This window comes from Pipistrellus kuhlii, unplaced genomic scaffold (genome assembly GCF_014108245.1).
Source record: "Pipistrellus kuhlii isolate mPipKuh1 unplaced genomic scaffold, mPipKuh1.p scaffold_m20_p_1, whole genome shotgun sequence".
In the NCBI taxonomy this organism is placed as follows: domain Eukaryota; kingdom Metazoa; phylum Chordata; class Mammalia; order Chiroptera; family Vespertilionidae; genus Pipistrellus; species Pipistrellus kuhlii.
In genome coordinates, this window is record NW_023425404.1 from 44,588,216 (window position 1) to 44,611,234 (window position 23,019).

General features: G+C 45.2%; 1 protein-coding gene across 1 annotated transcript in view; it reads right to left on the reverse strand.

Annotated features, from left to right (window-relative positions):
• Positions 1–1,826: 1,826 nt before the first annotated feature.
• The window catches only part of GLDN (gliomedin), a 55,058-nt gene continuing 33,865 nt past the window's right edge, over positions 1,827–23,019 (reverse strand). The window contains exons 5-10 of the mRNA XM_045582499.1: positions 13,339–13,476; positions 10,892–11,029; positions 8,309–8,392; positions 8,086–8,211; positions 6,783–6,933; positions 1,827–5,309 (exon numbers count right to left, since the gene is read on the reverse strand). Coding sequence (XP_045438455.1) covers positions 4,832–5,309; positions 6,783–6,933; positions 8,086–8,211; positions 8,309–8,392; positions 10,892–11,029; positions 13,339–13,476 — 1,115 coding nt within the window. The 3' untranslated portion in view covers positions 1,827–4,831. The remainder of the gene's footprint in view (positions 5,310–6,782; positions 6,934–8,085; positions 8,212–8,308; positions 8,393–10,891; positions 11,030–13,338; positions 13,477–23,019) is intronic.

Sequence of the window (23,019 nt, forward strand, 5' to 3'; positions counted from 1 at the left end):
GCACACCAGGCAACATCTCGCGGCATACTAGTGTGCCGCGGAACAGCGGTTGAAAAACGCTGCTCTAGAACTCCAGGAAGGTCATCCAGTAGGGATGGCAGTTTGGGAATAACCAGGTCCTGGCCTGGGGCACGTGCGTCTACTTCCCAGGGTGATGGCATCTTTGCAGGGAGTGTCTCTGCTTGACGGGGCTGGTTTGGCTTATTCCTCTAAGTTGGTTTTTTTTTTTTTTTTTTTTTTTTTTTTTTTTTTTTAATATTCAAAGTTAATTATTTTCATTTTCCAATTACAAGGACCAGATCCTTACTCTGGAAGCAGCAGCAGGTGGTGGAACACATGATCACAAGGTCATGATACAGTGTCTCCTCTGGACGCACGCAGGAGCTGAAGCTGTGGGGCCACCTTCTGTGGCTTCCATTCTCAGACGCCACGGGAGAGGGTTGGGTTGGGTGTCTTGTGAAGACCCCTCTAGTGTTGGCCTCTTGTCATCCTGTGATGACTCACGTGGCCTCAGCAACGAGTGTGGGACACTGACAATGCCAGGCGGCTGGACACAAGAACCTAGCAATTATAGAATTACGTTTTTAATAGATGTTAGAAGTACTTTAACCACAGTTTCTTAAACAGCTCAGCTTTGGGGCCTGATCCTAGCAGATTGCTTGGATGGAAAGTAGTGAGGCAGATGAATTTCATTCTTATTTTATATCTTGCAGTGAATGTAAGAACGGATATCTTAACATCACATGCAAAGTCTGAAAGGGCAAGACTACTATTTTCTTGGTGGGTTTTCTCTTTTTGCTTTATATTTTAATGACAAAAGCCATCAGCAGTGCCTGCCTTGGGCCACCCACTAACAGAGACACTGCTAGAGGAGCTTATAAAGAAGTTCTATAAAACAAAGCAGCATATTCTTAAACTTTTTTTTTTTTTTAATTTGGGGCAGTTTTATCGTAAATTTGTTGTATATCTAAGGGGCCTATTTTTTGATGGAGTAAAGTATTAACTAGCTAATCAAACAGGCCAGCAGATAGAAATAGTTGATGCTGCCAAAACCGGTTTGGCTCAATGGATAGAGCATCGGCCTGGGGGCTGAAAGGTCCCAGGTTCAATTCCGGTCAAGGGCATGTACCTTGGTTTCGGGCACGTGTGCAGGAGGCGGCTGATCTATGATTCTCTCTCATCGATGTTTCTAACTCTCTATCCCTCTCTCTTCCTCTCTGTAAAAAATCAATAAAATACATTTAAAAAAGAAAGAAACAGTTGATGCGTGTTCCTAACCAGCCCCTGAATAAAGCCATAAGAACAACAGGGCCATTCTGGTTTCCTGTAGGAATGAATATAAAAGTAACAGCTATCATTTATCAAGACTTGTATTATATCAGAGTATTTCTCATTTCATATAGAAAAATCAAAGAAGGTTAAGTAATGCTGTTATCAACATTTTTCAAAAGAAACACGTTCTGAGGATTAAGAGACTTGTCCAAATTCACACAAATCCAGTTTTTAACATTTGTCTCTTTTCATATTTAGCCTCAAATGTTATGCTCTCTTCAGGTGCCTTGCCTAGGCCAATAAATGAGCAAATCTCCATTGCATTTGCGGCTGTGTGTGTCTAGTTCTAGTTACGATGTCTTTCTCCAGAGAAAACAGCCCGCCTCAGTGAGTCTTCAGTATTCGGAGGAGCTAGTAAACTGCACAAGTTTCGACGGAGGAACAACCCAATAAAATCCCACCACAGTAGTGTTTTGCGTTGTTGTTTTTTCTTTTAAATGTTGCATCTAAATTAGCAAGAGGTCAAAATAAAATACACTTGTTCCAATATGTGCTTGTGTTCAGCAGTGATTATTTTATTAACTAGGTAGATTAAAGTTAAATAAATTACAACAAAAAAAGAGACAGTCCCAGTTACTCTTTTGTTGTTCGGTGGTTACAGATGGGAAACCGTGGCTTTGGATGACATGATCCCCAAGGTCACAGCAGCTGGATGAGAGGGGAAAAGCCCTATCACACACTTCTCCTTCGGACGCTCTGGCATCAAACAGGCCAGAATGTGCAGCTGGCTCCTGCAGAGCTGTGGTCTCTCACGTGACTTTTCACCTTGCGACCTCGAGGGGAATAAGATTGTCAAAATGCCTACGATCAGAACTCATCTGAACACGTCCACGCCAGAACCCTTTCTCTGTCAGAACACCTGTGCTGCGCGATACGCTGAGACCGTAGCCACTGCGTGGCTTCAGGAGGGCACGTTATCAGTTGAGAGAAAATGCTTTGAAATAGGGTCCAACCTGCCTCTGAGGTCGGGACGGGCGGTTTTATTTACTTTCCCCCGGGAAGCTATCTCCTACAGATTAAAGAGGAGCTAGAGAATTATCGGGCTTGATTCTGACATCAGAAAGGCAGATATTTGGAAAGTGCTTTAAAGCCACCTGGTAATGAGTGAGAGGGGAAACTGCCAAAATGATATCTTAACTTAAAAGCATTCGGTTGTCCGTTCTCTTTTAGCAGTGAGCCCACACCTTTTTGTCTTTAATCAAGTGCTGCTTGCAGAAAAGAATGAGTCAAATCTTTATTCTTTTCCCTCTGTAAAAACAAACTTTCAGCCATATAAAATTACCCTTTAGACCTTGATCAAACTCAGCTGTCCTCATATTACTCTGCCATAGCAAAAACAAAACACACATTTCCGTACAACCTTCTCTGGTAGTGAATATATAATTCCTTACCCACAATTCAGGGAACCAAGATAGCTCAGATGTCAAGCAAGACTGGGGTTTCTGAAACTTTTTCCTAAAAGGAATATATGCTAGTTTAACAACTAACCATTTTGGTTGCTACCACACATACGATTAATTACTAATATTACTAACATGGCTGTTACTATGAAATTATCTTCATATCCAGGCCCCCTGCATCCAGAAACAGCCACATACGTATTTAAATACTTTAAAAGCAGACTGGCATTCATTAGACACATTGATCTTGAACATGAAACTCTACTTACTTTTCTACAAACATGAATCTAAAAAGAGTATTTTTAAATGCTGTGATGACACAACATAACCAATGTAATTAATAAGTGTGTGTGTGTGTGTGTGTGTGTGTGTGTGTGTGTGAGCAGGGGGTGGGGCAGGGGAGTTGTAGAAACCCTTATTTTGAAAACACAACAAAAAAATTCCCTCATAACTGCCTGGGTATTTTCAGGTGTGGAGAGATTTAAAATCTAAATCTGTACACCCTCTGAGTTTGAAAATGCTTCTATTAGTAAGGTATAAAACCAGGACTCAGAGTCAAAGAGGATGGATTTAGCCCCAATCAAAAAGCTGCAGAAGTTTTCCCCCAGACACATGTATTCGATGAGAACAAATTGCTGAAAAATGTCTACGTCAGATTTTCCTCAGGTGCCCTCCTGGCTGCAGGACCCAGTACCTGTCTAGATTCCTCTCTGCTCTCAGTGGCCCGGCCTGGCTGAAGCATGTTTGAAAAACGAAGCTGGCAGAAATAGACGTATTCAAGGGCATTAGGAGTAAGTTAAACTGGATTTTCTCCTGCTTTCAAGAGGACCAGAGCACATCCTTTAGGACGATGTGAGAGAAGGGACAGTTCACTACTGCTTTTTGGAAGGCCACTTAGTTTTACGCTGGCCTCACCCTTTCCCTCTTTCAAAAACTCAAACCATATAAATGACCACTTCTTGGTCTGGGATAAACCAAAACGTAACAATCAGCTCTGGTGAATATGCTCTTCCCCAAACAGGCTCTCTTTATATTCTAAATCAAAGGAGGGCAAAGGGCCAGACGGCCCATGTTTTAGGCTTTGTGACCACTACTCAACTTTCTTGTAGGGACCCAACTCCGTCATTATAGAGCAAAAGTAGCCACAGACGATTATAATAATGCATGTAACTAACTGTGTTACAATAAAACTTTATTTACAAACACAGTTGAAGGGATGGCTTTGGCCCAAGGGCCATCGTTTGCCTGCCCCTGTTCCAGTTAACCACAAATGGTGCTTCTGTTCTGAAAACTGCGGAGTGCTTCCCGTAGATGTAGCCAGTTAATGCCACACAATATTCAGCACTCTGACAGCGGAGACACAGCTGTGGCAGGAGCCTGAGACCAGAGGATTCCGTTTATGACCCACTGCTGCCAACCAGCGGGATCAGAGCTGATAAGAACCTGGAGGGGCCCGTGGATGTTTTACTGGAAACCTGCACACGTGGCTGTGCTGCTTTTTGCTAACCTTGGATCAGTGACCAGGAGCAGAGGACGCTGGCCGTTCTGGTGCTGTGGTGCAGGTGCAGAGGCAGAGAAAGGTAATGAGCTGTGGGAAATGTGCTACTTCAGCAGCCTTAAAGGGCCAGGGCAGCTTCAAGGTGCCAAATAGAAGTCGGCACTAGGAATTCATTGCTCAAGCAATTGGGCCGATCAACTCAGAGGTCAATTTGCTCAGCACATGGCTAGAAACAAACAAAAACAACAACAGCCAAATATATAAAAGTTGTACAGCAGCAATAGCCAAGAAACACTGAATTCCCTACACGTGGAGAAAATCTCACCCATCGTGTTAGCCAGCTCTCTCCGGCTCCCTGTGGAAGGGAGAGGTCCCCGGCCCAGCTGGTTGGTGGAGGAATCGCCAAACCTCAGCCATTTGGTTTCTGTTATCTTCCTCTAAAGAGTCTGAATTGAAAGGGCATTTACCAACCAGATAAGGACTCATGTCATGAGATTATGACAGCGAAGCCCCTGGCCCCCCTTAAAGACAGCTTTCTGTTGGGATAGAGACGGTGCCTGAGGACATCGGACGTTTATGGAGAGGAGCAGACTGCATTGCGTCACTGGTTCAATGCAGCGGACAAAAACCGCACAGGATAAAGCATTAAGTGGCCATCTTCCCACGAATATAAATGCTGGTCCCTCATATTGTATGATAGCATGGCAAGAACAGACTGAGTAGTTCTTAAATCAAAGTTTGCATTGATCTGTTTCCCTGCTAACAAATCAAAGGCAAATGTTATCCTCATGTCTTTGGTGTCGGTGACGTAGAGGATCCCCCGGGCGATGAAGGCGTTGCCGGCCTTGGACTTGGGGTACGTGGTGTTGATGTGCTGCACCACCGAGAAGGTCCTCTCGTCCATCTGGGCCACCAGGATGCTCGAGCCATCCACGCTGGAAGCGTAGATAACCCAAAGGCCCTTCTCATCCACAGCTAAATTGAAGTAAGTCTTGGAATTGGCAAAGAGGTATTTTCGATCAAAATACAAGGCATTTTCAAGTTTCAGAGTTCGGGATGTTTCTTTGCCAAATTCAAATCTGAAATGTGTTAAAAAAAAAAAAAAAGTAGATATGAGTTGCCACTTTTCCGGACAAGGGTGGTTTTCCAGGCGCCCCTATGAGCCTCCGCATTCCCAGTAAGCACCCCGGTCATGCTCGTCCTACTGGTCCATCCCAGCGCTGTGAGCAGGGGGTTTGGAGGACGGTGGCGGCCTCTGAGTGTCCCCTCCCAGCCGCGTGAGCCCAGGCAAGTCCTTCTCCTCAGAGTGCTGGTGCTGGCTGACCGCCTGAAATGCCTTCTCACACGCCCCTGGAGCTACAGGGGCTCCAAAGCTGATCTAGTTCAGTCCTTTCGTTTTGCAAGTGAAAAAGGAGAAGCGACAGGCCCAGGATACAAGTAACTCACAGAGCCAACTCCAAGTTTGGGCTGTTTTACTGGGAAACCTGCACAGGGAGGTTCTTCCTCCACCCCAGGCTGACATTTTAAGCAAAAGATTTCACAGCAGCCCTGCTGGCGTGGCTCAGTGGTTGAGCATCGACCTATGAACCAGGAGGTCACGATGGATTCCCAGGCAGGGCACACGCCCGGGTTACAGGATTGCTCCTCCGTGGCGGTGGTGGGGTGGGGGCGTGTGTGTGGGGAGTGTATTCAGGAGGCAGCTGATGAATGATTCTCTCTCATCATAGATGTTTCTATCTCTCTCCCTTCCTCTCTGAAATCAATAAAAATATATTTTAAAAAAATTTTCACAGCAGCCTAAGTTAAGAAGGTCACCAGCTGGAAGAGATGCGACAAAGTCATGGCTGGCGGGTGACTGGACAGAGGGAGCTGTGCGTGGCGTCCCGCGCCCTCAGCTCCTGGAGGCTGTCCGATGTGACCAGCTCCAAATCTAGACTGAATCATAAAGGGAATCTATGATCCCAGAGGCACCTGCCTGCAGGAATGAAAGTTGGGACATTGTTACAGGAAAAGAACACCACCAGAGGGTGCCATTGAGCAGCAGAAGAAATGTGCGCCTGTGAGTGTGGGATGTGCACGGAGCCTAACAAACCTGATCCCAGGCAAGGAATACTGGAGTTTGGAAAGAACCGGGGGGGAGTGGGGGGTGGGGGACTTGAGAGGCCTGGCTGCCCACCTCAGCTTCCTCCGAACACCTGGAACGCCTTTTGGTCCCTGTCTGGTCCTGGCAGGGACCCACTTCCGGGTGTGGCACCTTCCTGCCAGAGGGAGCCCGGGGTTCTGGCTGCTTCCTGGCTCAGAGGGTGAGAAAGCTGCCCCTCGGACCACTCCAGCCTCCTCTTCTCGGGCTCCAACCTCACTCCCGGGGTCCGGACCAGCAATGAACGCAGACCCAGGCAGGGGCTGGGCCAGAGGCTCACACTTGTGTCCTGACTGACCTCTGAGTGTGTGCCAGGCCCCAAGGGCACAAAGTGATGGGAGCAGGTAACTAAAGCACATAGTAGGTGCTGTCTGGGATGCAGGAGAAGGGGCTGCGGGCCCACATGACTCACCTCACTATGGTGTTGGACCCTCCTTTGTGGTAGTAGAGAGAGTTGTTGTAAATGGCATGCCCACAGCCATGGAAATAATACGGGAGGTGGATGAGCGAGTAACTGCCATTCAGCAGGGAGGGCTGATCTTTGAACTCCTTCACCCTGATGCCTACAGGAGAGAAGCCCAGAACAGCTGTTACTGGCCCTTTGGCCTGGCAATCGCAGCTGGAGAGGGAGTCTAGCACAAGGGGGTGGAGAGGGGGAGGGAACAGGGAGGTAAATGGAGGGAGGTGTCCCATAAGGAGGGTCCTTGTCCAGCTTGAAAAGTCTCAGACTCTCAAACTCACAATGCTATGGTTTACTTCTGGATACTTTGCCTAAAATTGGATAAGCTACACTCAGGGTGCCCTGGTCATGTCCCTGTGACCTGACCAAACTCAAAGGCCAGTTCTCTTTAGCATTCTGATTTGTCTTTTGAACGCGGACTCTACAGAGTCAGCTTTCCTCCAGGAGAACTCTCACCCTCCCCACCCCGTTCTCAATTCTTTATATAAACTTTTCTATCAGATGGACATGGGCCTCACCCAGGAACAGTTGTTCAGTCCCCTCCTGCCTCCTCCTGCCCTCCACAGCAGCTACTGCTCTTTCACGTTATTGCTCTTTCCCTTTGAGCCCAGAATGCTTCTCGGCTGGTCATCTGGGCAGTAATCACCAGCTGGTCAGTTAGCCTGGATGAAACGAAGCCGCATATCTCAGCTATTGCTCGGACCGGTGTGCGTGGCTAGACCGCTTCTGGAATGAGGGCACCGCTACCACGACCAGCATTTCTGACCACATCCCTTCGAGGCAGCGTGACGAGGGTCACAGGCAGGAGCAGCGTCCCTGGGGGGGGGGGGGCAGTTCACCCTCCCCCGAGGGCTCTGTCCGACAGACGCCGAGACCGATGGCCAACAGTGCTCTGCCATGGGCGGAGCCAACCTCAGACAGGCGGACAGTGCAGAAGCCTTCAGCTCTGACATTCTTCCCCATTGTGCTTTCTGAGGCCACCAGTCATAATGCCATAAGGTTTCCTGTGGATACTTTCCCTAAAGCTACCCCGGGGGTGCCCTGCTCATGATGTCCCTGTGACCTGAGCAGCAAGTGTCCTCAAAGGAGGAAAGTATTCTGCCCGCTCATTTGTGTTTTCTAAAACAAAGGGTCACTGTTTTACACCAAATAGCAGGGATTTCAGACAGACACAGAGCAGAGGACCAGCCTGCCGGCGGGCAGCAGATGGAAGACACAACAACACAGGGACAGACCACCTGCCACGGGAAGGTACCTGAGAAATGTTCAGTCACCCAGACCCGCTCATCACTCTTGTTCGCAGACTCTCGTATCCAAGTCCCAAATGTCTCTGTGACCTTCAGCACTTGCGTTGCGTTTCCAATGGAAGCGATCATGGATTCTACCAAAGGAGGAGAGAAAAAAGTTGCTCACCTCTCAATTATGACTTTAAGGCATCCAATTTCTGAATTTCGAAATAGGATGCTTTGTTTCTGTACCCGCTTGTGGGGAATGGTGTTCATTGACTTTCTCATCGGCTTTTCCCACCAAGGTGTCGTCATTGGGGACAGCGCATGTCTCACCTGAAACAATAAACAGTGATCAGGGCCAGCGCGGGCGGCACGGTGAGCGCACCCCTCCCCGCCTCAGTCCGGACTCTAGGCCCACAGGCACCCTCACAACAGGCCCAGCAAGTGCTCTGGCAGCTTGCTGCTAAGCACCGCCAAGCCATTCACTTCCAAATTCCTGCCCCCTCCCCTCATGGGTGAGTTCCCAGCAAGCTTTCCATGGCCCAGCTGCTAAGATGGAACCCTCCCCAGAGATGTCAATAAGAGGGGAAACGGAGGCCTTAGCCGGTGTGGTCCGGCCCTCAGCAATCCTTGGGGAAGAGGCTTGCTGACTCTCTCCTGGCCTCCAGGGGCAGGAGGATTACCTACTGAGATTGCAACTTCCTGGGAGGGTTTTCAGTCTCAGGGGGCCAATGGAGAGGAGGGAGGCAGCAGCCTCAGGAGGGACTGAACCGCCCAGGGCAGGGATCACAGAGGAAGAGGAGGCAGCCTGGCCCAGACCGTCTGAGCCCTCACCACCATCTCCCACTGCCCCTGCTCGGAGGCCTCCACACTCAGGTCCTTGATGGGCACCTGATTCACAGTCGGTTAAAGGCTGCGCCTGAGCTGGAATCCACCCTCCTCAGCCTGTCACTGTTCCTGTATCAAATGGGCTTCACTCAGACCTTTGGTGGAGAGGTGGCTCAGGGCAGTGGAAACAGGACAGGAGAAGGGGAGGGACCTGAGACTGTGAAGATGGGAGGAAGTGGATTGGCAGTAAGGGGCCCGGTCTGGGGCAAGCTGGGGCAAATAGGATTTTCTGGGAAAGGCCAGGCCATCCTGATGGGCTCGCACCATCCCTGGCTGCTAGACTCAAAGCAGCAGCTGTGTGCTCAGTGAGGAAGCTCAGAGCAATGTGGAGTCGGAGCCAATGTTAGCGGCTATCAGGGGGCTGGGCCCTCCATGATCTCCAGGCTCCTCGCCAGCGAAATGAAGTCCCCCTGTCCGGGATCTGTGCTGACTCCCCCACAGGCAGTTCCCCTCAGGAGCCTGGGCTTTGTACAAGAAAGGGGCAGGGAGGGCCCTCTCCTCCGTCTGGAGAAAAGGCTCTCATTAGTTCCTCAGCACCAACCTGCTTCCGATGCTGTGGGCGGGAGGGAGAGAAATGGAACTGGAGCAGGGAGAGGGCCACGTTCAGGCGCAGGAAGCCTGGCGGCTGAGGACTCAGCTCTAGGGGGCGGCGTCGGAGGCAATGGACTCTCACTGAAACCCTCACAGCTCAGTCTTCACAACTCTGGGGCCTAGCCCTGCCTCTCAGCAGGATGCTCTGAGTGCTTCACCGGGCACTGCTGTCACTGGCTGGCAGAGCCTTGGCAAGTCAGAGTTCCACAGGCTCAGGTCAGACCTCCCTCCTCTCAGATGAAGTTCAAATTCCCATCCAGCTCACTCCCCAAGGGAAGCTGAACAAAGGGCTGATGCTAATGGAGAGGGCAGTGCTGAATGCCAATGATGGAACCAAACTTCCAGGGAGAATCCTAATTGGGCTCCATTTATGGGGGGAGGGGGATATCACGTGTGACATCTTTGAAAGCACAGATTTGCTCGCTCTGATAACAGTGGGCACGGCCCCAAACACCCTCCAGAAAAAGCAGTTCGCCAGAGGGAACTGCAGACTGCTCAGGAAGGCGGCTGTGCAGTCCAGCGAGCGAGGAGGACACTCAGGGCAGGGCCTCCTGTCCGCCACTGAGGCAACAGCAGAAGCCGAGCCTCCCTGCGGCTAAGTAGGTGGGCAGATCCCAGGTCTCAGTTTGGGGAAGAAGTCCTAGCATCGCCCTACAAGTGTTCTCCATTAGTGTGGGTCTTGTTTTAAGCAGCTGTCAGTCCTGTGGCCACACCTATCACAAAATGGCCACAGAACAAGGCCTCTTGGCCTTCTCGCCCTTGATCGGCTTAGTCTTAAAGCATGAATTTCCACCTCCGATGGAAGATGCTCTGAGAGTCGGGGCCTTACAGTTAAGTTCAGGATTCAATCCCTACAGGGCTGGGTTTGAATCCAAGTTCTGCCACTTACTACTGACTGCTTCAGCTGTGTGTCTGTAAGTTGGTGGCAATAACAATTCCTATGTCCTAGGACTGCTGTGAGAATGAAATGAACTTAGCAGTTGGCACCATGCCTGGCACACTTTTAGCACTCAAAGCTTGATGGTGGCAGCGGTAGTGTTGTAGTGTCAGTGGGGATTAATCTTCCAGACTATTCTGAAGAGAGCGATGGTGAATTTGGCAGAAAGAGAAATAGTCCAGTGACAAGCGAAGGGAGGGAGATGAGGAAAGGTGGAGGGAGGCTCAATTCTAAACTTGCCACCAGTCCCCACCCCGGGATAGGCTGCTCAGGCCCCCCACAAACATGTTACAAGGGGGAACTCCTTGGATAAGATCTTCTCCCTCTCTTTACAAAACCCAGGCACAAAGCCTAGAGGAAGCCAGAGTTGGGATCGGAAGTGGAAGAGGCAGGTTCCCTGGGGCAAGGCTGGTGACCTGGGCACTGGCCGTTGAACATGTTTGGCTGCCGCGGGCCTTTGGATCTTCTGCTTCCCGGGGGCCCCGGTGGCCCTGGAGGGCCTGGGGGCCCAGGTGGGCCAGGAGGGCCTGGTGGGCCAGGGTCACCTTTGGCACCTGGAGAGAGAGAAAGAGAGAGAAAGAAGGTGGGGGGAGATCAGTTAAGGAGCCATAATTAGAGTTGGGTTTCACCCAGAAGATAGAGAGAATGAGTACCTCCCGGGGGCTTGCCACAGGGGCCCATGTACTTGTCCGCATGGAGCTGAGGAAGCTCCCATAGCCAGGCTGAGCTCCCACTGGAGCCAGGTACGGCACTGGAATTTATAAATCTCCTCACGGCTCCACCCAACCACTCCATGAAGCAGGCTCTAAAGGACTTCAGTCTCAGGGAGTCCAGTGCTTTGCCAGAGGTCACGTGAATAGGCTGGAACTCAGGCCCAGGGGTGTCTCACTTCAAAGCTCATCCTTTTGTCGCTGGCCATGTTGGTGGGTCCCAGACTTGACTGTTCATCAGAATTGTGCAAGGAGCTTTAATACAATTCTAATCTTGGGCTCCCTCCTAGACCAATTAGATCAGCAATGTGGGAAGGTTGGGTCATCTGTACTTCTTAAAAAATGTATTTTTTAAAAATTTCAATTACAGTTGACATATTAGTTTCAGAAGTACAACAGAGTATTAGATAAGTATGGAACTTACTAAGTAATCACCCTGGTAAGTTGAGGACCCATCAGACACCATCCACAGTTATTAAAATATTATTGGCTCTATTCCCTATGCTGTACTTTATATCCCTGTGACTATTTTTATTCATCTGTATTTTTTTAAGTTTCCTACTCTGCAGCCAGCCACAAGCAGCACTGCTCCGTGTGGTAGACATGAGGTGCGCCTGCCAGCTCTGTGACCTTGAGCAGCAACAACTCAACCCTGCTGAGCCTGTTTCATCTCCGAATTAATCTCTTACTCCTGACCCTTCCTCTTGAGAATGACTGAGGTCATTGGGGCCCCTACACACCTGAGGGCAGCCAGTCCTGTAGCCTCAGGTGCCAATATGGGTGGAGTGCTCTGCAAGGGCTGGTTCTGGAGCTCTCATAACGGTGCCAGTAGGCCAGGCCGCTCTGCCCTTCAGTTCCACTCACCTGGCAGTCCCATTCTAAGGTCTCTTTAGCTGCCTCTTCCAAGTCAGTCTCTTTAGGGTGGGTAAGCAGGGGTCACAGAGGCCAGAGGCGGGTCTGTGCCCAAGGCAGGGCAGGCAACATCCAACCCTACTGCACCACCTCTGCTCCCTGACCAGGGGACACCCTCCGCTCTGGCCTGGGCTCCTGAATTGGGGTGCACTCAGCATGGTGTGTCATCACTCTTCACTTGTTCAGCAGTATAGGGACCACGCAGTATTCTGGATGTATAGACTTCCCGTATAATGGAAGTGTAACATGGTCTTAAATTTTAAAAGTATATTCATGTATATTACCCTGTGAAAACACTTCTTAAATTGTATGCGTTTTGCATAGCACCCTCCCATTTATGAAACAAAGCATGCTAAATATAACTTGATCTTTCCTTGATGCTTTGGTCTTAGCACAGTGTCTGGCAAATAGCAGTGTTCAGTTAATTTTCAGTGGATAAATGGGCAAATGAATGATTAGGGTCATTATTTTGAATATCTATCATCTTAGCTTCTGGAGGACAGATGCCATATCTTGCTCATTTTCACATTCATAGTCTCAGCTCTTTGCAAAATGCCCAATTCATAAATACTACTCTCTGATATTCAATAGATGCTTACTGAATACATTAATAGGATAGTTATGTTTTATGTTATAAATGGTCTCCAAAGTCCTCTGCTTTTAAAATTCTTCTGCCTCCTCCTCCTCCATGACCACTGTCACCTACTTTTTCTACCAGCTGATTGTCTTCCTGTGGCTTCCTGCACCTCCCGCACATCCCCATAGACACCAATTATCTGCTTTTAATCTGGGCTGAAAACTGGAAAAAGAAGACCAGCAACCATAGTTGCCCCCATTCTCTATGTCCAAGGCTTAGAACAAGGCCTGAGGATGGCCCTATCTCTATTGCAAAGGAAACGTCTGCACTTGCTGTCAGTTGTTCTCTGAGGCATGCCTGCTGACATGTATTATTCTGGATTGTGTTGGATTTAATGGATATTTGGAAAAAAGAAGTTTCATTCATCCTAATTTAATCCAGCCATGATGTTTAGACCTGAATTATTTAGCCTACTTCTGCTTAGATCCCAGATTTGGTCTTGCCAACAGTGGGGTAACATGCACAGTATTCTCCTTTTTGAAAGCGGGGAACAGATGGCCTCATGAGGCGGATGAGGAGAGAAGATCCAGAGCAGCCCTTGCATTGAATTCCAGACAGGTCTCGGCCTGTTCCCCCGGCAGAGGGCTCGAGCGCAGCCTCTCACCTGCAGTGAGCACGTCATTGGACACGTCCCCTTTGTCTCCCTTTTCACCCTTCTGCCCTGCTGGGCCCTCATTTCCAGTCAAGCCCAGTTCACCAGGGTCTCCCTTTTCCCCTGGGATTCCTGTGGCTCCAGGCAGCCCTGAGGGGGAAAAAAGATATATTAGCCTGTTGTACAAGAAATCCTGACATGCTGCATTGTGATATTATACTGTGCCCTTTCAGGGTGAAGCAGCTTCAAACACCAAATACCCAACACACACAGCCACTTTAGGACAGCAGCGTGGCCATCGCTGAAGAATAGTATTTGCAGGTGGCTCTGATGGGATATTTTTAGAGACATTTGATTGGAACAACAGGCTGAACAGAGTACTGGACCATAAGAGGGATAGTCTCAGGAAGAGTAGAAAGAAGGCGAGGCCTGCTCAGAAGTCTGATCCTCCACACAGGTTGGACGGAGCACTGTGCGGGCCTGACTTGGTGCTATAACAGTGGAGATCTAATCTGCATTATTTGCTTGATGCCTCACAATATATTGGAGTGGAGGCTAGGCACTTACCCATACTTTCATTTTTAGAAATTGGAACTAAGCACTACAGTGGTTATAACTGATGCTGCCAAGAGAGTAGCAGAGAGAGATCTAATTCTATCACCAAGGCACCCTCTGTGGCATTCCAATGCAAAATGCTTTTTATTCAAAATAGCAAACCAAGTGTAGCTGCTGTAGGACAGGCATTAAGACGGGTGGTTTCAGTGTGAACAAACTGCAGGGGGTGAAACGTCTGCCTCCCCTCCCAAGGAGCCATCACTCCAGGAACTGCAGCCCCGACACACACAGCAACAGTCAAGATGTGTGCCATGGCCTCTCAGCACAGTATTTGACCCCTGAGAGAAAGGAAGCAAATAGGTTCATACGACTGTTACAGTCACTGCTGGTGGGTAGTTTCCACACAGCAGCACGGAAAGCTATTTGTCCATAGAATCTGGCAATTTTGCTATAGTGAAGAAACAAAAACAAGAATTTAGGGATTAGAGGTGGCTAGAACTTGTGGGATAGAATATGAGAGAGGAGGTCATTGTGTAGAAAGAGCTGGAGAACTTCAGAACGTGGAGTCTTTGGTAGAGAAAAGATCTGTGCAGGATGCTAAGTGGGGAAAGAATGGACAGAAAGCACATCACTGCAGAACTCTCAGAGCTTGCACCGGGAAAGTTCTCATTCCCACCAGTCAAGGCGGAGAGATCTCAGACAATGACAGGATACTGGGTAGAGTCCTTGGAAAACTCTTGTCTTAGTAATGGGGCTAAATAAGCACGAGAGACAAGGCTGCCATGGGTCCATCATAACAATGCTTTTACAGGGGTCCTCAAACTTTTTAAAGTGGGGGCCAGATCACGGTCCCTCAGAGAGCTGGAGGGCCGGACTATATGAACTACTAATTCCTACTGTAACACCTCGGCTGCGCTCACTGCCCAAAAAACCTGGCGGGCCGGATCAGACTCCTCTGCGGGCCGCATGTGGCCCGCGGGCCGTAGTTTGAAGACGCCTGTTTTAGAAGAAGCTTTGAAACGATTACACTAACCTGCAAATAGTTTAACTGCCTGCCTGAATAGAGTCCAAAATTTATATCATTCAGTCAAGGTGATGCAGCAACTTAACAATTTACGAGAAAATCATATGATCATCTCAGTGGATACAGAAAAGGAATTTCATAAAATTCAACACCTATTCTTAATAAAACTCTCATCAAACTAGGAACAGAGGAAACTTTCTCAACACGGAAAAGGGCACCTATGAAACACCTACAGCTGCCATCATCCTTAATGGTGGGAGACTAAATGCTTTCCCCTAAGATCAGGAATAAGACAAGGTATCTACGTTTATTACTTTTATTTCACACTCTGCTGGAGGTTCTAGCTAGTGAGAAAAAAAAAAAAAGCAAAAAGAAATAAAAGGCAAGCAGATTGGAAAGGATGAATTGAATTTTTTTTTTTTTAATTCAGATGACATGATTGTTTATGTAGAAATTTTCATGAAATCTATAAAAGAGCTACTCAACCTCACCAGCACCCAGGGACACTGGGGTCCCGAGAGGGGGAGGAATTGCTTAATATTGTGCAAAGATATTGCCAAGTATGGACAAATTTACATGATCTGCTATTGCAGGGAGCCCCCTGTTCATTTTGATGACAGCCTCCTAGAGGTATTGCTCAATAGAGATATTATTCAGAGTGGTAGAGATTTCAGGCTACAGGAAAGACCTGGAGGCATGTCTTACTGCAGGAAAAACTTTGATTCCTCTCAAAGTCTATAACCAAGAGGGCTGAGGATCTTTTCTAACTACCCTGTCAGTCTCTATTCCCCTTTTTATAGGCGCTGGCCAAGTGACTGCCCTTTCACCCCTCTCCTATGCCCCGTAAACTGGGACAATCCCACAATCCCCACTTTCTAATGGTTATCCTCTGGCATCACAATTACCCACTCTCCAGATGAAAAATCAAATCTGGGCTGACCTCACCCTCACTGCCTGCTAGCACCACCGGATTCAACATAACTGTTCCAAAGGAATTATAGAATTCCAGATTTGAGGGCACCTACAAGGTCAATTAGATCAACCTCCCAAGTCCTGAAAGCCTCTCCTCACATCTTCTCAGCAACGGGGAGATAACTGCATTTACATCACATCACAGATCGTACCTAAATACACTGCACAGCCATGCAAGGCAGTTATTCTCTAAAACATAAATCTGAATCTCTCAACACCTTTTCCTTGATGCCGGATGAGTAATGCATCCACAAACCATCCCAAAGAAGACAGAATATGAAAGAACCTTAAGATGTTGATCACTATTAGTAAATGTAGTGAACAAAGAAACATTTGCTACATTTCAGCCAACCATAAAAAACAAAAAACAAAAAACAAAAAACAAAAAACAAAAAAAACCTCAGTGAAAACCATGACATTCAGCTGTAGCTGGGAGTCGGAGGCCTTGGGTTCCCTGTCAGCAGTGATCCCAGGCAGGTGCCATCCGCTGAAGGGGGAGCTGTTACTCAACAGAGAGGATGTGAAGAAGAGCAGAAGCCCCCAACCTCACCCCTCCCCATTTTCAGCATTTGCTCTGCCATAGATTCAGAATGAGGCAAATCATGCCTCTTGGGTGGTTCATGGCGCATGATACATCTCTCACAACAGCACTGGAAATCCGTCAGTCTGGGTCATCCCTGCCCAGGTCATCAGGACATCTTGCTGGAAAGTGGTTTGCTCGCTTAAAGAAGCTCTTAATCGGGAATCTCTTCATGAGAAGACTTTCTTTTGTCAGTGTTTTAAATAGGCAATTTGGCACATTATCTGCAGGACACAAAAGATGAGTCCGTTGCCATAGAGTCCAGTCAGCACAATGCACCAAGTATAACTGATATCGTCTGAAGGTTTCACATGCCCAGATTTAGCAAAGCTCAGGGAAATGGTATCTTCTTGGTACCTCAGAGTTTTCTTTTTCAGGCATTTATTCTAGTCACAAAAAGCCTTTCTGCATCATCATCCTATTTTCCCTTCTTTTCTTTTATTCTTTCCTCATATGCCTTTTATTTTCTTTCCAAATAGGTCATGTGTGAACAGGAATATATTCATGCTGTAATGCAGCTGTTGTAAGGCAGCTCCTATAGGGGCAGGTGTTTAAAGCTAAAGATATTAAAGACCTTTGCTTAAAGGTGTATTTTGATACTTATCTGGGTGTGCATGATCTTTCTTTTTGTTATTGTTAATCCTCCCCTGAGGATATTTTTCCCATTGCTTTTTTAGATAGAGTGGGAGGGAGGGATGGGAGAGAGAGAAAGAGACACATTGATTGATTGCTTCCCACACTCACCCAGACCAGGGCCAGGGGTTGAACCTGCAATCCAGGTTCATGCCCTTGGCCAGAAATTTAACCTGTGATCTTGTTCACAGGCCAATGTTCTAAACACTGAACAACACCAGCCATGGCATGCATTATCATTTTTAAGCATTTGTTAAGAAAGCGTGGGGACACAGAGGACATTCCTGGAGCACCCAGTTCAGGTGATTAAGGAGACAGCACCGTTGGGTCACCACAGGACACCAACTATATAAGGTCACCCTACCAAGTCTGGGAGTCATAGCAAATCCACCTAATACATAGAAACAAACATAAAGAAGTAGTAAAAATAGGGAGACAAAGAAACATACCCCAAATAGAAGGCAAGGGAAATCTCCAGAAAAAGAGCTAACTGAAATGGAGGCGAACAATTTACTAGATATAGAGTGCAAAAAATGGTTAGAAGGTTGCTCAAGGAACTTAGTAAAAACTTCAATAAAGAGTTATCAAGCAGTCAAAGGACATAGAAACAATAAAATAAAAAAATCAGAAATGAAGAATACAATACCTGAAATGAATACTATACTAGAAAGAATAAACAGTAGGTTAGATAAAGCAGATAACTGAACCAGCAATTTGGAAGACATGGTAGCAGAAAACACCCAATAAAAACAGCAAAAATAATTTTTTAAAAATGAGAATATTTTAAGAGACCTTTGGGGAAACATGAATTGTAATCATATGGGTACCATAAGAAGCAGACAGACAGCAGGGATCAAGAACCTATTTGAAGAAATAATGACTGAAAACTTCCCTAATCTGGTGAAGAAAAAAGTCACACAAATTCAGGAAGCACAAAAAATCCCAAATAAGATGAACTCAAAGAGGCCCATAACAAGATACATCATAATTAAAATGGCAATGGTTAAAGACAAAGAGAGAATCTTAAAAGCAAGAGAAAGATAGCTACATAAGACTGTCAGATGATTTCTCAACAGAAACATTTTCAGCCAAAAAATATTGGTATGAAATATTCCAAGAGATGAAAAGCAAGAAACTTTTATAACAAAGACTATTTTTTCCAGCAAGGCTATCAGTTAAAATTGAAGAAGAAAGAAAGAGCTTTTCAGATAAGAAGAAGCTAAAAGAGTTCATCACCACCAAACCAATATTATGAGAAATGAAGAACATAGTTCTTAAAGAATAAGATGGGAATTTATATGTACCTATCAATAATCCTTTTAAATGTAAATGGCTTAAATACTTCAATAAAAAGACACAGGATAGCAGAATGGAAAATAAAACAAGACTTACATATCGATATATGTTGTCTACAAGAGAACCAACTTAGTAAAAAAGAGGATACACAGGGACTAAAAGTAAACAGATGGAAAAAGATATTTCATGCAAATGGAAATGGAAAAAAAGTTGGGGTAGAAAAACTTATATCAGACAATGTAGACTTCAAAACAAAGACCATAACAAGAGTCAAAGAAGGACATTACATAATGCTGAAGGGATCGATCCAACAAGAGGATGTCACCCTTGTAAACATTTATGCATCCAACATAGGCACACTAAATATATAAAGTAAATCTTAATGAACATAAAGGGAGAGACTGATAGTACTAAGGTCATAATAGGGGATTAAAACACCGCATGGACATCAAGGGGTAGATCATCCAGACAGAAAATCAATAAGAAAATGGTGGCCTTAAATGCCACACTATATCACAAGGATATAATAGTTATCTTCAGAGTAATTCCACCCCAAAGCAGCATATACATTCTTTTCAAATGCACATGGAACATTTTCTAGGACAATCCACAAGTTAGGACACAAAACAAGTCTCAATAGTTTTAAGAAGATTGAAATGCAACTCCATGCATTTCAATATCATGCATCTTCTCTGGCCATTATGGTATGAAATTAGAAATCAATCACAAGAAGAAAAAAAACCTGAAAAACATACAAAGACCTGGAAGGTAAGTAACATGTTACTAAACAATAAATGAGTTAACAATAACATCAAGGAAGCAATCAAAAGATATCTTTAAACAAATGAAAATGAGAACACAATAATGTACGAGACACAGCAAAAGTAGTTCCAAGAGGGAAATTCTTAGCATTAAGGCTTACATCAAGAAATAAGAAAACTTCAAATAAAAAAATCTAACTTTACACTTAAACAAAATAGAGAAAGAATAACAAACAAAGCTCAAAGTGAGTAGAAGGAACAAAATGATAAATATAGGACCAGGACTAAATAAAACAGTCTAAAAAGCAATATAAAATATCAAGACATGAAGAACTGGTTCTTTGAAAAGATAAATAAGATTAACAAACCTTTAGCCAGATTCATTAAGAAAAAAAGAAGGACCCCTGCCCAGCCAGAGTTGCTCAATGGTTGAGCACTAACCTGTGAACCAGGAGGTCATGGTTTGATTCCTGGTCAGGGCATATGCCCAGGTGGCAATCTTGATCCCCAGTGTGGAGAATGCAGGAGGCAGCTGGTCGACGATTCTTTCATCGTTGATGTTTCTAACTCTCTATTTCTCTCTCTAAAATTAATAAAACTTATTTTTTTTAAAAAAGAAGGAAGACCCAAATGAATAAAATATAAAATATAAGAGAAGTAACAACTGACACCAAAGAAATACAAAGGATTGTAAGAAAATATTACAAACAACTATATGCCAACAAATAGGACAACATGGACAAATTAGATAAATTCTTAGAAACATACAATCTTCCAAAACTGAATCAGAAAGTATCAGAAAATCTGAATAGACAGATTACAACTAATTAAATGGAAGCAGTAATAAAAATAAATAAATAAATAAATAACCATACAAAAAACAAACAAACAACAAAAAAAAAACCATGGACTCCAACAAACAAAAGTCCTAGATCAGATAGCTTCACAGATGAATTTTACCAACTATTCGAAGAACTAATACCTATCCTTCTCAAATTGTTCCAAAAAATTCAAAAGGAGGGAAGACTACTAAGTACATTTTTCAAAGCCAGGTTATCATAATTTTAAAACCAGATAGATAAAGACACTAGGAGCAAAGAAAATTATAGGCCAATATCTTTGATGAATATAAATGCTAAAATCATCAACAAAATATTAGCAAACCAGATCCAGCAATACATTAAAAAGATAATACACTATGCTCAAGTGGGATTTACTCCAGGGATGCAAGGTTGGTACAAAATCCACAAATCAATAAACATGATACATCACATACTAGTAAACAAATTAATATAAAAATCACATGATGATATCAAAAAATGCAGAAAAAAAACATTTGGTAAAATCCAGTCCCCATTTACAATTTATTGTAAAAAAGCTCAGCAAAGTGGGAATAGAGGGATCATATCTCAACATAATAAAGGTCATATATGACAAAACCACAGCCACCATCATATTCAATGGGCAAAAACTAAAAGCATTTCTTTTAAGATTAGCAACAATGCAGGGATGCCCACCTTTTCCACTCTCATTCAGTACTAGAGGCCTGGAGCATGAAATTCATGCACTCAGGGTGAGCCTATCAGCCCAGTCTGCACCCTTTCACAGTCCAGGAGCCCTCAGGGGATGTCTGACTGACAGCTTAGGCCCACCACCACTGCTGCACTCTCCAGCCATCAGCCTAACTCCAGCCATGAGCCTGGCTCCTGCATTAAGCATCTGCCCCCTGGTGGTAAGTGCACATCATAGTGATCAGTTGAGTGGCCTTAGCATATCATTAGCATATTATGCTTTGATTAGTTGAACGATCAGACGACCAGACACTTAGCATATTAGGCTTTTATTACATAGGGTAGTACTGGAAGTTCTAGCCACAGCAATCAGACAAAAAGAAAAAATAAAAGGCATTCAAATTGGAAAGGAAGAAGGAAAATTGTCCCTATTTGCAGATGACATGATAATATAGAGAGAATCCTAAAGATTCAATCAAAAGATTACTAGAACTGATAAATGAATTCAGTAAAGTAGCAGGATACAAAATAAATATCCAGAAATCAGTTTCCTTTTATACACCAATAATGAACTATCATAAATGAAAACTAAGAAATAATGCCATTTACAAATATGTCAAAAAGAAATAAAATACCCAGGAATAAATTGAACCAAAGATGTAAAAGTCCTATACTCAGAAAAATCATAAGACACTGAAAAAAAAAATTGAAGAAGATGCAAATAAGTGGAAGCAAATATGTGTTCAGATAGGAAGAAGTAACATCATTAAAATGTCCATACCACCCAAAGCAATATGTAGATTCAACCACAATTCCTATTAAGATACCAATGTCGTATTCCACAGAACTAGAACAAATATTTCAAAAATTTATATGGAACTGCAAATAGCCTCAGTAATCTCAAGAAAGAGCAACACTGGAGAAATCATGTTACCTGATATCAGAGTACACTACAAGGTCATATTAATAAAAATACCATAGTACTGGCATAAAAAACATATAGATCAATGGGACAGAATAGAGAGCCCAGAAATACACCCATGCCTTTATAGTCAACTAGAGGCCCAGTGCACAAAATTCATGCACAGAGGTGGTGGTGGGGGGTGTCCTTCTGCCCAGTCTATGCTCTCGGGAGATGTCTGACTGCGGATTTAGGCCCAATCCCTATTTCATCATAGTGTCGTTTATAGTAGCTAAGACTTGGAAGCAGCCCAAGTGCCCATCAGTAGGTGAGTGGATAAAAAAACTGGTACAGCCGAAACTGGTTTGGCTCAGTGGATAGAGCATCGGCCTGCGAACTGAAAGGTCCTGGGTTCGATTCCGGTCAAGGGCATGTACCTTGGTTGCGGGCATATCCCCAGAAGGGGGTGTGCAAGAGGCAACTGATCAATGATTCTCTCTCATGGATGTTTCTAACTCTCTATCCCTCTCTCTTCCTCTCTGTAAAAAATCAATTAAAAAAAAAAAAAAACAAAACTGGTTCATTTACACAGTGGAATACTACTCGGCCATAAAAAAGAAGGAAACCTTACCTCTGCAACAGCATGGATGGACCTGGAGAGTATTATGCTAAGTGAAAAATAAGCCAGTTAGAGAAAGATGAGTATCATATAATTTCACTTATATGTGGAATTTAATGGGGAAAAAATAAACTAACAAAATAGAAACAGACTCATAGATACAGAGAACAAACTGACAAATGTTAGAGGGGAGGTGGGTAAGGAGCTGGGTGAAAAAGATGAAACAATCTAGCAAAAAACAAACAAACCCACAAACCCACACCAAAATCCTCATAGACACAGACAGCAGTATGGTGATTTCCAAAGGGAAAGGGGGTTGGGAGAGGAAGAAGAGGGTACAGGCTGCGTAAGTGGTGACAGAAGGAGAGGACTTTGGGTGGTAAACACACAATACAATCCACAGATGAGATGTTATAGACTTTGCACCTGAAACCCATATATTTTATTTAACCAATGTCATCCCAATACATTCAATAAAAAGAAAAAAGAAAAATAAAAAAGAAAGGGTCATGGACATTCTGTCAACAACATACAAAATGTTTTGTCTTTGCCCTCTTGTGACTATTGCCTGGGACGCAGTTCCCTTTGTCTGTAGATAAAATCTCCTTGTCCGCGCGCTGGCCGTGTGCTGGTGTCAGAAGCACCCTGCGGCCTGGCCTAATCACACGCACCACCAGAAGGCCCGTGGGGACGCTCTCCCCCGCCCCACTCAGATGTACTCAGTGATACCATCGCCGTGTCGCCTGGGCTCTGGCAGGTTCCGAGTCAGCAAATTCTGCCAGGAGGAAAGGCCGGATCTGCTTGGGGTTCTCTACATGGGGTTCTCTGCTATTTTTCTTCC